Below are 15439 nucleotides of genomic sequence, written 5' to 3' on the forward strand. Positions count from 1 at the left end.
CCCGGTTGCGGTGGCGTAAACCCTGTCTTGGCGGCGGCGGCGGCAGCAGGAGCCTCTCCAGCCCCGCGCAGAGGCTGCGCCGCCCCGGGAGGGGAGCCCCGCGCTCCCACTGCAGGCTCCCCCCCGCCTTCTCCCCCCGCGAAGTGTCGGGGACCCCCAAGCCGCAGTACCCCGAGAGGTGTTTTCGGGCGGGATGGCGGTGCGCGGGTCACAGCCCTGCGTTTAGTGGGGCACGGCGGGAATTACCATCCACGCCGGCAGCCTGTTACCCTGAGCGGGAGAGCAATTCCTATGTCCGTTTTGCCCACTGTTTTGAAGAGCTTTACACCGCGCCGGCTAGAAGATTCGGTGTCGTTATTGCAGCCGTTCAGGGGCGTGAGGGGGTACCCCATGCCCTCAACCCGCCCCTCCTCACGGCTGGGCAATGGCTCCCTGTTCCCCCCGCGCTGCTGTCAGGGAGCGGCGGAGCCAGACCCCACCGGGCTCGTAGCTGCGGGAGGAGGGAAGAAGGGGCGGAGGGGACTGGGGGACTGTGTGTCCCCCCGCCGCCACCCGCATGCAGCAGCGGCACGTGGTGCTCCCAGGACACGGGTCCTCAGCCGCCCCCGCCCGCGGCCAGGAGCTTTTTATAGCAGCACCGACCCCCCCCACAATGCGGGGGTTTCTCGCCGCGCTCACGTTACCGTGCGAGTGCGATGTTAAATAAAGACCGGGGGAGGAGGGGAAGGGAGCCCAGCGCCCGCCTCATTAAGAGGCGGCGAGCTAAAGATAGCCCGCAAACAGCAAACCCCATCGATCCCCCTCCCGCCTCCGCCGCTTGAATGGAGGGGCCGGGCGGGATGAATGGGGGGAAGCCAGGGCGGCATGAATGGGGTGTAGCCGGGCGGTATGAATGGGGGGAGCCGGGCGGTATGAATGGGGGGAAGGCGGGCGCGGGTGTGAGCGGAGCCGCCGCGGGGGGGCGCTGTGGGGCTGTGCCGCCGCCGGGGCGGCAGCTGGAAGCCCCGGCCGCGCACGTGCCGGCGCGGGGGCGGCCCGGTGTCACCTGGCGGCGGCGGTGGCGGCGGGCGGAGCGGGGCGGGGGAAGCTATAAAAGTGTCCCGCCGCCACACATGCACACTTCGGGGAAACTTCCCAGCCGCGGCGGTGGCTATGGGAGGAGCGCCCGCTCCCGCCGGCCACGCTCCGCCCTAAGGCGGGCAGCCCCGCGGCGGAGGGTGGCCGGGACACGCACCCCCCCCGCTCCCGCCCCGGCTCTGCCCACCGGCAGGATGAGAGTGAACGGGAGCGATCTGAACAGCACCGTCCTCCCGCGGGACCCGCCGGCCGAGGGCACCCCGCGCCGCCCGCCCTGGGTGACCTCCACTTTGGCCGCCATCCTCATCTTCACCATCGTGGTGGACCTGCTGGGCAACCTCCTGGTCATCCTCTCCGTTTACCGGAATAAGAAGCTGCGGAACGCGGGTAAGGGACGGCGGGGAAGGGGGGAGACGGGACCCGAGGGGTTGGCCCGCCGTGACCTCTTGTCTCTCGGTAAAACTTTGCCCGGGTGCGGAACTCCGGGGATGGGCGCGCTTTGCCTTCATCCCTCCCCCGCCGGCGGTTCCAGGCTGCGAGGGATGCCAAGGGCTTCATCTTTGGTACCGAGTCGGTGATGGAGCGGGTTAAGGGTATTTTTAGCGCCCGCCACCGGATCGTGGTGCTATTTTTAGCTCTCGACAGTTCCCACCTGGCCAAAAAAAAAAAAAAGAAAGGCAAGTAAGCCTTATTTAAGAATGAAATTTAGACCTGGAAGTAGGGAATGCTGCTGTGGCAGCCAGTGTGTGTCTGTGCAGGCTGGATGCTGTTCTTCTGATTGATTTTCTTTGAGTTACAGAAATGTCTCCAGTTATAAATACTATGGTTGGAGCTTCAAATCAAGCAAGCATTAAGTTACAGACTTTGCAGGGTTCAGCAAAGAAATCCCACAACCAATCCAAGGCAGTCATTTCATTGTCTTTGTTCATTTCTTACTTGCTACCTAGGTCTTTGGGGAATGGGAAACATCTGACAGAAAACAGATTTAGGCACATTCTTAAAAAAATAAGTCTCTAATTTTGACAGGATAGATTCTGTGATGGTCTATTGAGTAAATCCCTCTTAGTTCATGGATTATTGGTCAGACAGGCAGGAACTTCTTCAGATTCATTCTGCTTTATCATGTCAAACCAGCTGCTGCGCACGTGTACCAAATCTGTGCACTCAAAACCCTATGCATCTTTCATTGAAAAAAAAAAAAAAAAGGGAGCTTGTGAAGAGAGCTGCATTGTTAATGAAAGCAGAATTTCACTCCATGACAACTGAGATGCTGCTTCTATTTTTTTTTTTTTTTTCCACAACTGGCTCTCAGGTTCTTTATTATAACTCACACCAAGTTCATTAGCTAGTTGTTTAAAATTCATCTGAGGGGGAACTTGAGCCCGGGCTTTGCTATAAGCTAGTCTAATCAAGGTGGCTAATGTTGGACTCTGGCAAACAGTGGCATGCTTAACTTTTGAAGGTTAAGTCATGTAATTCAAATGGGTTGTACGTTCCAGGTTTATTCAGCCATAGTGGAATGCCAACACACAGGACCAAAATGAAGACTGAAAGATTATTTTTTTTTCTCCCTACAGTTGCCACTGATGTAAATTCTAAAAGCTATATTTGGTTGCCACTGATTTAAATTCTAAAAGCTATATACTCTCCTTGCTTTCACTGACAGACATTTCATTCACTGAAGCTGTCAGCGTTACACACTGCAATACGATATATTTGAGAGGAGGATTGGACTCCAGATGTCCAAGTCGGCACTTGACTACCCTTGTTTCCTGGGAGATGCTCAGATGGAGGGAGAGAAGGTTGAGATAGGCCTATTGCTGGGGTTACTCCAGGGAAAAGGGTGATTTTCTCCTCCCCCTTCATTGCAAAATATATACTTCAGCACTTCTTTGGGGAGTTTGCAATACAGACATGTCTGGTAATAAGTTTGAAATAAATGTGGTGCTTGTTTTCTGGAAACAGAGCTGAATCGTTGGGCTTTATGCATGTGCATATTCTCTACGTAATCCCTCTTGAATTCCCACACGTGCTCACTTGCTCACTCTTACCGCATTTCTCGTTCTTGCCTTTTCTGTCATAGCGTCTGTTAAAAACTGCAGTAAACCAGCAACAGTTACTCCTACAGCTAGGAGAATAGAGCATTCTTCTGAACAGAAATTATTTTAGACTGGAACACGAACTACATACTGGCTTACCCTCTGAAATTAAGGATTAATTAAAACAAGTAGATACATGGTACAAGATAGGAAATAGTTTGTAGTCTGATTTAGGAAAAACATATAGTAACAAGTTTTTTAAACTTTTAATGTATTTTTTCTTCAGAGTAAATATATTTCTTTTTTTTAGTACATGGTTAAAGGAAAATTTTGGAAAGAACACAATAAGTGTCAAAAAGGTGTGCAAAGTGTTTTTGAATAATCCTGCAAAAACTTATGCCTGGGCATAACTTTACTTATGTGAGCACCACTATTAAACGTGTCATTGAATGAAGAAGGGGTTACTCAGGCGAGTAAATTTATGACAAGGCATAAGTATTTAGAAAACCCTGGCCTAATATTTGTGAGTATGAAGAAGTAAGAGTTTCCTAAGCCTTGTTTACTGTAATTCAGATTATACACCTGATTTATACATACAATGAATTTGTAACTTGCTAATTATAATGACAGTTACAACTTTTTACGGAGGTGTAATAAGAAAGAAACTTATTTTACAACAACCTATCTTAATAAGTCTCTTGCTGGCACATTTATTGAGGAAAAAGGACACAGGATGAAAATTCCACCGGAAAAAGGTCAGGGAGGAACAGAAGATACCTCCTGAAGAAAAAGTATCTCACTGAAGACTTTTTTCCTCCTTTGCAAGAGAGGACTAACAGGAATAAGGCGTATTGAGTGAGCACTTTACCAAAAAGGTGGATTTGGTGGGGGAAAACATCTTGCATCTCTGTCCCACTCTCTATTATATAAATATTTTTGGAAGATAACTACAAATTGAACCTGTGGACTTTTGATTAAAAAAAGTGCATTGGGGAATAGTAGGAAAGCCTAGAAAAACCTTCTCAACAAGTGGTGTGACCTTCCTGGCAGCCAGAAGGTTAGTAAAAGACACTGATCAAAGCAGAGAAGTCAGTATCTCAAAGAAGTTTGTCTCAGCAAGCGAGGAGTGTCTGATACTACAGACTCCTTCATAGTCACGAGCATGGCTTCAGTAGATGCTCTTCTAGACACAGAAGCTGATGATGCAACTGGTAGGATCCTCTTTTATTTAATATACTTGACTTGTAATAAGTTTCTTAGTTCTGGTCTGTTTTTTCTTTTTTTTTTTTTTTTTATGGTGACTTTGTAATCTAACAGGTGCCTGCCACCAATTCAGTCCTGATGGGAACAGCTGCAATTTAATGCTGGCCTACACAAAGACTGAATTTGGTTTATGATGTCTGTGATCTTTTGACTTTGAAATAAAGCTCAAGGGAAACATTCAAGGCATAAGGATTTTAATGTCCATATCTTGATAGCACATTTGTGCAGCTTGAACTTGGTGTGCTTGCTTTAATAATTAATTTTAAAAAGAATGAGAATAGCTCATTTTAGAAAGAAGTTTGGTGTAAATCATCCAAACGTGTCTCATTTTCCACTGTTAATATTCATATATCAGAAATAAGTCATTCAACAGTTCCACCCTGGAAAGATGAAATAACTAGTCTTAGGGAAGGTGGGTTAAAGAACTACTAGTACTCTTTGCAACAAGCGGAGTTTTTACTTGAAACTCTCAACATTGGATTAGAGCATCTCAGAAAACTGAAGAGATAATTTAAAGTGATTTATCTAATATCATGCACAACAGTGACTGCAAGTATCCTTATGCCTTTGCTGTTACCCACACCAAGAAAAACAATGCATCAAGAACAAGGTGAGGGAGCAGTTGTAAGTCTTTGACTTTGGAGACTAGTTTACCACTTGTTACATTAAAATGCCAGTTAATATGCACCTGTCGCTTTGGTGACAGGGTGATTTGGGTGCTCAGTGATTGCAAGACCGGACCATTCTTAAGGTCAATGAAGAAAGCTCTCTTGAGTGCTGTTACACCTCTTGCTCTTCTTTCTCTTTCTTTTGAAACTGTTCTCTTGCCCTGGTGGGTTACTTTTTCTTGGGTGCTTTATGTGCTGAGGACCAAAGCTGCCCTGACTGCCCCTCCAACAGAGGCCTGTGTTGGAAGGGAGCCTCCATCAGACAAGAAGAGAGTCCCAGCAGTCTCACCCTCACTCTTCTGTGCCCGTCCTGTCTGCTAGCACCTGACGAGTTGGGATAAGACAGGGACTGGTGACAAGCTGGTAACTAGCTCCTACCACGTCAGGGCAGAAAGCTGAATTCACACCCTTCTCGCCCATCTCTGTTCTGTGCTAGATGCACTTGGCTTTTTGTACATTTTCCCCAGTTTGTCATGTCCTCGTCCCAAATGTTTTGTTGTTACTAGTGAAGATGGCAGAGAAAGTCTGCAACTGAGGCCCCAGGGCCCTACAGAGCAGCAAGATACAGTTAACTTCACTAGGACTGCGCACACGTTTAAACTTAAGTATGTGTGTTAACTACTCTTCTGAATGAGATGGCAATGAAAAAGGGGAAAACCCAATGTTCATGTCCTAAATCTGCCTCCAGCCGCATTAGGTCCAGACAGCCCTGTGAGCGCTCAAAAGAATAATGAATTCAAGGGTAATCCTTGACCAAAATCTGTAAGACCAGTGAAGTCACTTATGAAACAACTAAGCAACACAGCTACTCATGATTTTTTTTTTATTTTAAAAAACTACAATATTTGTTAAATAGTACAGCCATTGCGGAACTGGGGGATGGGATCTATCAATAAGAATTTTATTTTGTAGGCTTTTTGAACTGCCCCTGGGCTTTGGTTTGAGCAGTGTAAGAACCTAGTTGAAAAGCGTTCCTCTCAGTGCATTTTCTAAAATATAAATTTTAAATATAAGAATGGAACTATCTTTTGATAATGAGATTGGCGATCTCATCAGCCTTTTCAGACTATGATTGTTCTTGATGATGTTTTGTTTTTTTAGTTTTAAAATGATAATGTTAAATGCTCTATTAAAGATTGTTTTATCTAATAAATGAAACTCCTGTTGTGAATTCAGACTAATGGAATCATTGTTTTTGTCACAGGTGATCCTTGGACTTCTTTTTGTGCCCCGAGAGAAAATGGCTAGCCTGAAAAATATTTGACTCAAGGGAGATAACTTGTAGAAGATCAAGTTGTAGCACAAATTCAGGGTTCTGATGAAAACTGAGATGTTGGTGGCAATGAACATTATTTCAGACATGAATAACTTCCAGTATTAAAAATGGTAAGAAGTTTGGGAGAAGGGAAAATGTCTAGTGGAGATGCTGAACTTTGCCAATTGTTGAACAGAACTGAGCATAAAAATACAGTTTAAATAAAGCTGTTCCTCAGACTGGTTTTGATTGAATAATTTACTGAATCAAAGACTTACTTCAGAAACCTGTTTAAATGGCACTGTGCTGCCAGTGACCAAAGGCAGAGATGAATATTTCAAATAATTAATACTCTATTCTTACTAATATGTCTGTCAAACTCACCTAATTATTCTCTCTGCAAGATTCTGCATTCTGAAGTTTTTAGAAGCATTGCTTTTTTTCAGTTTGCTGCTGCCAGCGGACAATGGTACTGAGATGCTATACTATTTGCCTGCCTCTTTTTAGATTAGTTTGTGAAGGCTTCTCACTTTTCTCATTAAGATTTTTTTTTTTTTCATCTTTAATCTTTTCGTTAGCAATTTCTGATCTGCTTCTACTCTTATCTCTTTTTCTATTTCTTCTTACGCTATCCGCTTTTCTGTCTTGTTATAACATAGATACTTTATGTCTTTCTAGCATAAGACATCATCAGCAAGTCTAGTTCAGTGACAGAAAATGCTGCCAACAATAGATATCCAGTGCTGATCTGACAATGTCTGTTCTGTTTGTACAGTGAGGCTTGCTTTCCTAGGGCAATAAAAATGTTGCGGTGTCAATTCAATGCTGTGCATCACAGTTTAATTTTGCAACCTCAGTAAGAACCTTGCCACCCTTGCTGTTGGCAGTTTTTCTTCTACTCACATCTGTGAGCTGCCTCAAATTCCATATTTTCCACTCCTGAGAAACAATTACCAACCTCTGTTCCAGGAGGACAAGTGCTACTTAGAATTCTTTGGGATAATAAAACACAACTTGTTAATGTTCTAATGTTTGCTTATTTAATGACCAAATGAACAGGTACTTCACATGTGTAATTAAGCGATGCTTGGGACAATAATACAAATGTTGCTACTAAAGAATTGTTCTTTCAAAATCTAGCCCTCTTGGAGCCACAAAGTATTACTGTTCAGTGCGATAATCAAGGTTCCTATCTTATGTGACACAATAAAAGTTTGATTATCTTCTTACTTAGTTTTAAGTCAGGATAAAATATACCAAAAAACCTTTACCAATACCCTTAAATTCAGATGATAAGCATGCTGCGAACGTCTTCATCTTTTCAAGTAGAGCAGAATCAAAGGTGTAATCAGTAAGTCTTTTACAGCTTTTAAACAGTGACTTCTGTAGCTCCTCAATAGTTTTCTGGCAATGACTGACCAGTAAGGGTACCAAGTTTCGTGCCTTTTTTTTTTTTTTTTTAAATGAAATTTGTTATCCATAAAGAGAAGGCAAACTTATACCCCTTCCTTGTAGAAACACTTTCCAGCGAAGTAAAAGATTTTCATCTCATTCTTTTCCTTTTTATAAATGATCTAATGTAGTACCAGGCCATACAGTTAGATCTGATTTTTGCAGAATAGTTAGTACCTTATTGATGATCATAAAAATGCAGCTCTTGATTATCTGAGTCCTATACTTGAGTTAGGGAGGTGAATTAAGTTGTCCAGGGTGGGGGTGGAGGGCAGGGTTTTCTTATTTGGGAGGGGCTCCTCATCTTTTCCATTGCTGGAGTTCTAAGAAAGTCCTTCAATGCTTCACTCGGACTCTCTGATCTCTCCTAACTCCTAAGGTCTCCTGCTCTTTAAAACAAAAGGGGGAATACAAGCAGCTGGTTTCAAACCCTGCTGTGTGTGACCAAGCACTGGGATTCTCTGTTCAAATACATACTAAGCAGCTGGAAAGGTCTGTGGATGGTTTCAGGTTAATTATATATTTTTTTCTGTCCATACTCTTACAGAGTATTTAGCTACCTTTGTGTGTAAGTTGGGCAGTATGTGTAATTTTTTCCATTTAGGCCTAGAGAAACCCCATTCTACGTGATCTGCACTTGTGATTTTTTACATGCGATGCTGAAATATAAGGTCCGTTTATATCATATCACCTTGACTTTGGTTTTGGGGTGCAGATGCAAGGTTAGCAAAACTAATTGGTCTTCAAGGAGAGGTTACCAAGCAGAGAAACTGTTGCTGTGCCGACAGAGGTATTGTGTGAGGCCAGTCGGTAACTTTTGTTAGTCTGCCATTTCACCTGCACGCAAGTGTTAGCCTAGTGTGATTGTAGTGCAACAGTCAGTACTACATTATTTAGCCAGACAAGATGGCCAACTCCGTAGCCATCGGCCAAAGTGATGAATGGGTATGGGTACAGCATTCAGCCTTGAAAATTGGTATCCAGTCACACCCTAGAGAAGCTTCAGCAAATACCTATCTTTGTGTGTGTTTTGGGTAAGGATCGTGGATGTTTTTCATCTCCTGGTAGTAGCTATAGATTTCATTTGATTTGTTCCTGTTTTCCTGATTGAGGGATGAGCAGTTTTCTACTCCTTAGTCTTACGTGATTTTTAAGAACACTTTCTTCTCTCTCTCTGTTGGGGACAAAAGGGATTTAATTTTCAGTGGTGAAAGAGTATTCTTAGCCCAATAAAGTTAGGGTATGGACATTTTTGTGTTAGAGTTGTTGAAGGGAAGGTACCTCTATATGTGAATTTTCCTCATTAACAGCCACTATTTGTCCCTTCAGTCAAACATCACAAAATCACTCGTTAAACAAAGAATTGCAATGCCTTTTTATCCTCCTTCAGCATTCAGGATATTTTTTTTTTTTTCTTGAGTAAAAGCATTCAGAGACTTATTTTGAGACTGGATATTGCTGAAAATGTGGGACTTACATATTATGAAGTATCGAAATCTGCATAGATGTGAATGAATCAGTTACTTCTGTTGCATTTTTACTTCATTTTGGATGAAGAAATAATAGCCTGTAAATAAAAAAAACACGTTTTTATTAACAGTTTATGTGTATTTTGCATTAATATGTTCTGTCTTATAGTAGTAAGTTACATTAAAGGTATGTCTCCAAATTATCTCTGGCTCTGTAATTCTGGGGCCTGGCTTCTGTAAGGTGAGTACTGTAAAGCCTGCACCTAACACGCAGGTTCACATAACTGCGACCTACTTTACAAAACCTAGGTTCTTCCCCACATTTCCATTAAGCCATATTACATCTCACCATCTTCCCTGGTTCCATGTTACCGAATCAGTTCTCACTTAGAATAGAGGATTGAAAGGAACCTTCTTGATCATCAACTCTAATTTCCAGGTGCAGTAGGTGTTCATACAGATCCTTTCAGAATCACCCTTCACCTTAAGTTATAGCTTTTTCTCCTTATTCCAACTGAAGAAGGGTATCCTCACTGCCTAAATGCATTTTCTGACAGTTTTAATGCTTTTGCTATTGTACCGATGTTACTTAACATCTCTCTGTTCTTGTAATGAGAGATGAGAATAAAAACCTCATCTCTTGGCTGTCATTTTGCTAGTCCAAAAAAGGTGGATATCAAATTCTATTAGTCTATTTACAAACTAACCTTTTCCCTTCTGCGCTGGAGAGCACTGCCCCCAGGAGCGTGCCTCATCTCTGGAAATACCTTCTCTAAAAGCGAAATACTGGTTTTGCTGAAATCAATAGCAAACCTCTTGCCGAGGTCAGTGCCTGTCGTCTTTCACTTTTTTGGCTGCGACACCCATGAGTAAGAAGGCTGCTATGCTGCTAACAGCCTTAACCCCAATGTGTGGTAGGCAGAGAAGTCTTTACCATAACTTTGGAGGCAGAACAGGATTTTTGTTGGATCACTGATACCCTTGCAATAAAGCTGAGTACAGATCAGGGTCATTGTATGCTGTGTGCCTGATCTGCGTATCCTGGAGTGGGTACATCATGGCAAGCCACTTACAATTTCATGTATAGTAGGTATATAAGGTATTAAGTCTGAGAACTGATGCTTCAAGAACACCCCTGGGAATAAAGAAAACACAAAAGACCACCTACTCCTGCAATGCTGTTCTTTGTAGGCTTTGGGGTTTTTTGTTGTTTAACAAATGGCTATTGTGTTACTTAGGTCAAGGACAGTTTGCTTCTACTAGTTGTCTGGTCAGATCACGTCAGTTTGTCCTTGATACTATCCTTGTCCTCTTCTGCTTTCTAGAAACTTGCAGTTCTTTAATATGTTCAGTCAGCAGAATAAATTGCAGAATTGGGGTTTGCTGCTATAGCCTCATTGTACAGATTGTCTGGTGGTTCTGTTGCCAAATATGACATTATCATATATATGCGTCGTGTTCCTTTGGAAAGTTCTCTTACCAATCTGCCTATCTCTGACCGCTATCTTTTCAGCTCTCCTCTTGGGTTTTTTTTTCTTGTCGAAAGAACTGTACTGTTGAGAATCTCTGCCTTATAAACCCCTTATAAACTGCCTTATAAACATTATTCTCCCTTCCTGCTGAGGTAACGCATTTCTAACACCTGTTGCTAAGGATTTTCTTAATATTGCCTATGCCTTGTGTTGGGTATATACAGAAACACACCTGTATCAAAGCATATGTAAATCCAACTGGTTTTTGCTATGCTGCAGAAGATACTTGTACCAAAGTTTGTTCCATTTTGTGGTACACGTTGGATTTATGAATTCACAGGTATAGATGCACATAGAAACATTTCCTCCAATTGTTTGGGTATTTTTGCGGAAAGTACATTTTAATTTTCTTCCCCCCCCCCCCCCCCCAATGCAGCATCCACTGGCACATTGTAACCTATTTTTGTGTATTGTTTGTGAATATACACACTCTCGAGAAACGAGGATCTCTCGTACATAGGAGAACAATATTCAGCATATCTGAGAGGAAGAAAGGACAGAAACGTCTCCTTATCTTTCCTCCCCCTAGACAGAGGTGGTGGGTTTAGTTCATGGTATAAATTAGAACAACTTCAGTGTTTCTGTAATTCATGCTTATTGAAACAGCTCCTACAGGGACTTCTGTATCGGTGAGCGTCAAGTAAACATAGCTTTCACTGGCCAAGCTCATTCTAACTATTCTGCATGTTTAATGCAGTTTAATGCATGTTAAACTCCTGTTTAGAAGAATAACTTTGCACTATCCTTGTTAAATTGTTGGCTGCCGAACTCCAGGACTACAGACTTAACACAGTAATCCCCATCAGGCTGGATAAAACAGCTTTTAATCTCCTCTATAGACTGGTAAGTATGGAGAAGACAGCAGAACCAAGTTTGTGTCTTAGCATATATTAAATAGCTAGTGTAGAGCTCAAAACGCACTCAGATTTTCTCGCACTTTCTTTCAGCAAAGGTTTTTGAACATTGCTTTCAGCAAATAACTGAGCATTTTTTTTGCAGCTTCTCTAACAAATTTGTGTACCTCTTACTCCTGATTTTTTAAGCTCTTCTGATTCCTTTTTCTCTTGCCCATTCAGTGTATCCCACACTGGGAATCTCTGCAGTGCCTGATAAGATTGTCAACTGTGAACATTTTTTGGTTGCTGAAAACCTGCCTTGATTTTCATAGTTTTTATGGCATAATACTTGTCTTCTTCATAGACGCTCTCCTCCAGCCATATTATGTATCTATATAACATACCCACTTTTGTTCAATTGGTTTTGGACATTCCTAGGAATTTGTCCTGCTTCTGTTCATCATGCATTAGCACGTGTTCTTTGGATGATCCAGACCCACTGGGTATTATGCTGAAGATGGCATGAAGATGACCAGGCTGGACGGGGCTTTGAGCAACCTGGTCTGGTGGGAGGTGTCCCTGCCCAGGGCAGGGGGGTTGGAACTAGATGATCTTGTAAGGTCCCTTCCAACCCAAACCATTCTGTGATAACTCCTGTTTAGAAGAATAACTTTGCACTATCCTTGTTAAATTGTTGGCTGCTGAAGTTTGGGGTTTTTTTCTTTTTTCTTCTTTTCCCTGCATTTTTCCATTGAGGGTAGATCTGTCAGGTTTTGTCTGAAAGGCTCTTGTTTTAGAGTTGTCATTGACTCGGGTCTCTCCCTTATGGGATCCATTACATATTCTGTGAAAGCCGTTTTTTATACGCTCTGTAATAGTAGAATACTGAGATGCTGCACTGTTCTTAGGGGCATTATGAACACTAGCATTTTAAAAGGAGGTTGACTGCTGCTTTTGCAATTATTCCTAGTAAGAATTTCTAATGCATACTTAGTGACAATCTAGGGGATGTCAGACAAAGCTTGCACTTGCACCTTGTTAATACTCCTTGCAGCAATCATTATCTAAAACGTGCCCTGAAGATATGGCTGAATCTGATGAGCATGTAAATGCAGAAGTATGAATGGAAAAAAAATGATGCAAATAAGCTAAGTTGGAGCAACCGAGTGGATGTAGAATTTGCAATCTGCTTGTTGTCAGTGCTTGTTTTGTACTGTGGGATCCCATTTGTCACAGCAGTGATGCATCCCTTCATTGTAAGCTTTTCTGGTGGTCTTCTCTTTTACTTTTCTCAAGCTATTGCAGTGTCAGGGCTTTGCTGCCAGAATGCTCACTGGAGTCTAGCTCCCTGAGCACATCTTCTGCAGAGATAACTTCATAGACTACCACCAAAGCAGTGAATTACTTTCTAAGATCTTTTGCTTATGTTCAGATATTCATATTATCTCCTGTCCCTATGTTTACTCAGAAAAGTTTCTTGATCAGATTCAGATTTCACAGAGATTTCACCCATTTCTGACTTTTGAATTGCTGACCATTCCTTGTGATGACTGGACAGAATGTTTGCTTACTTTACTCAAAAACACGAAACTTGCTTGTCTTGCAAATAAATCTCCAAGCCACGAATTTGCTTGTGTCGTTTTTTTGGTCTGCTCTCTTATACAGGTGTTCCAATGAAGTCAATGGAATTTCCAGTAGTAACACTGGGTGGCAGCTCCAGTATATGTTTAATGTAAGCTAAAACCCATTCCGAAGACATATTTATTAACATTATATTAAGAATTTCTTTTGTAGGGGCATTTCTATGTATTCATGTGATAAGTACAAATGTAGTATGTGACCAATTTCTTTTTCTAGAAACACTAAAAAATGGATGTTCTTAGTATATTGGAATGTTACTGGAAATAAAGGATTGTCTAATGATCATCTATAAATTAAAGTAATATTATGCTTTCTATATTCAGAAACTCTGAGCCTATGCTGTGGTAAGAAACGAGTCGGATGAGCAGACAAGTTAGGAATGCAGTATAAATGGAAAAGTTAGATTAATGTCAGCTATAGTAGGGCACTAATTAGGCAGTAATCCTAAAACCAGCCTTCCTCTCACAGATGTAAGTGTGGAGTTCGTTATTAGAAGTAAGCTACTACTCTTATCGCATGTGTACCTACATGGTTACTTAGGGCTGGAGTCTGTCTGTGCTACTGGAGACGGTTCTCAGGATTAGAAGCCCCGCAGTGATTACAGCTGCAGTAATTACACTACTTACGGTGGACAGAAAGGGCCTCACTGCAAACTTTCAGGCATTCAAGGTGATTTTAGTCCGCAGGGTGTTATTCAGCCAGCAGCCTCCAAATGGTGCTGTGCTCTCTCATGCTTTCCTGCTTGCTTTTATTTCTTTTGCTCCTGGAAAAGAAATTGGACCCTTCAGAGCCCAGAACATTTTGGTCTGAGTTTTTTCCAGTTAGTGTCTTTTGATAAGTATCCCAATTTTGATAAGCAGCCTGATTTATTATCCCCGAAATTAATTTACTGGTTATAATAATCGTTCAACTTAGTTTTAGCTTGGAATTCTCCTCAGCCACCAGACAGGACAGTACAGCTACTTCACGGATGCCTCTGCACCATCCGTGAGAGATGGATGGACATGGTACTAGACGCCACCGTAATCCTTGTCACAAGGAGGCTTTCCAGAAGGAGCTGCTCTTTTGTTCAGGACATTTTGAATCCATGAGGCTTCTGACCATTTAGATAGCAGTATTTGATTCAGTTCTCCTACCTGTTCATTATCTGACAAGGATAATGAAACATTTTGCTGTTTATAACTAAAACAAAACTGCATGTTATCCAGCAAGCTCTGAAGTACTGAATAATAAATGCAAGTGGGCATAGTTCATTTTGTCATTTTCTCTTGCCCTTTATTTCTCTGGAGTTTTCAAGCAGCTTTAGGTTGTTTTTCCAGGTTTTCAACAACAAATGGCAGCAAGCTCTCCAATGTTGTTATTTGTGCTCCTTCAGAGGAGTAGACTTAAAAAATCTTCTGTTGAAGTCCTAACAAAAGGGCATCGGTTGCCCTTTTCCTTATCGTCTTCCAGAACCATCTTCCCAGTCCTCTGTAGACTTCACTGACTCTATATCCATACTCAAAGTTCAGAAGTGACCTTTCTCTTTCAGTCTGTGTCGATATATTGAATACTAAATTTCTGAGCACTTGTGTACGTGTGATCTCTATTTCTTGTTCACCCTGGGACTTTTGCTTTAAGTACTGTTCTCTTTTTTTGTCCTTCCATCTGTCATGTCTTCCCTTCCATATTTGTTCCTAGACAAATCTTATAATTTGTTAAATTTCATTAGATCCCCTCATCGATCTTTCTTTATGTCAGGATTTTCAACCTGTCAGTGTAGAAAATAGCTAAATCCATTGGCTTCTATTGGTTTTTTCAGTCCCTAGGCATTTTTTTTCTGCATGTATTTTCCACATCAAACCCTATGTCATTTTAAACTGTGACTGCACTTAGTAAACAGTTACTGTAAAGATTATACTTTAGCACTTCATATTTATTCTGCCTCTACATCAAATCCCTTCAGTTGTGAAATACCAGAAATGTTCAGCTATGAAGGTAAGTCTCTGCATAGGTAGGCAGGCTTGATAGCATTCCAGTTAATAACTACTATTAATAGTAATAATAACATAACTTCAGTCAGAAAATTTACAAAAGATAAGAATTTTACAGTAAGTAGGGAAAAAATAAATTTGAACCTTCTGACATACAGTATTACTCTGCAAGTGTCTTAGATTTACTGACAAGTGTTCTTCGCTTCTTGCTGTTTCAAATTCTTGTTTGGATTG

At 42.0% G+C, this 15439-nt stretch overlaps 1 protein-coding gene across 4 annotated transcripts in view; it reads left to right on the forward strand.

Annotated features, from left to right (window-relative positions):
- The first annotated feature begins 1088 nt into the window (after positions 1-1088).
- MTNR1A (melatonin receptor 1A) overlaps positions 1089-15439 on the forward strand; it is a 61445-nt gene continuing 47094 nt past the window's right edge. For 2 of the 4 annotated variants that reach the window (XM_063336624.1, XM_063336626.1), the window contains exons 1-2: positions 1089-1464; positions 6252-6433. Coding sequence is in view for 1 of the 4 variants with exons in the window: in XM_063336626.1 (XP_063192696.1) it covers positions 1113-1464; positions 6252-6295 (396 nt within the window). In the remaining 3 variants the exon portion in view is untranslated. Of the gene's footprint in view, positions 1465-3834; positions 4328-6251; positions 6434-15439 lie in introns of all 4 variants that reach the window. The other 2 variants (XM_063336623.1, XM_063336622.1) reach the window with 2 other exon arrangements.

The sequence above is a fragment of the Chroicocephalus ridibundus genome, chromosome 5, assembly GCF_963924245.1.
Source record: "Chroicocephalus ridibundus chromosome 5, bChrRid1.1, whole genome shotgun sequence".
Taxonomy (NCBI): domain Eukaryota; kingdom Metazoa; phylum Chordata; class Aves; order Charadriiformes; family Laridae; genus Chroicocephalus; species Chroicocephalus ridibundus.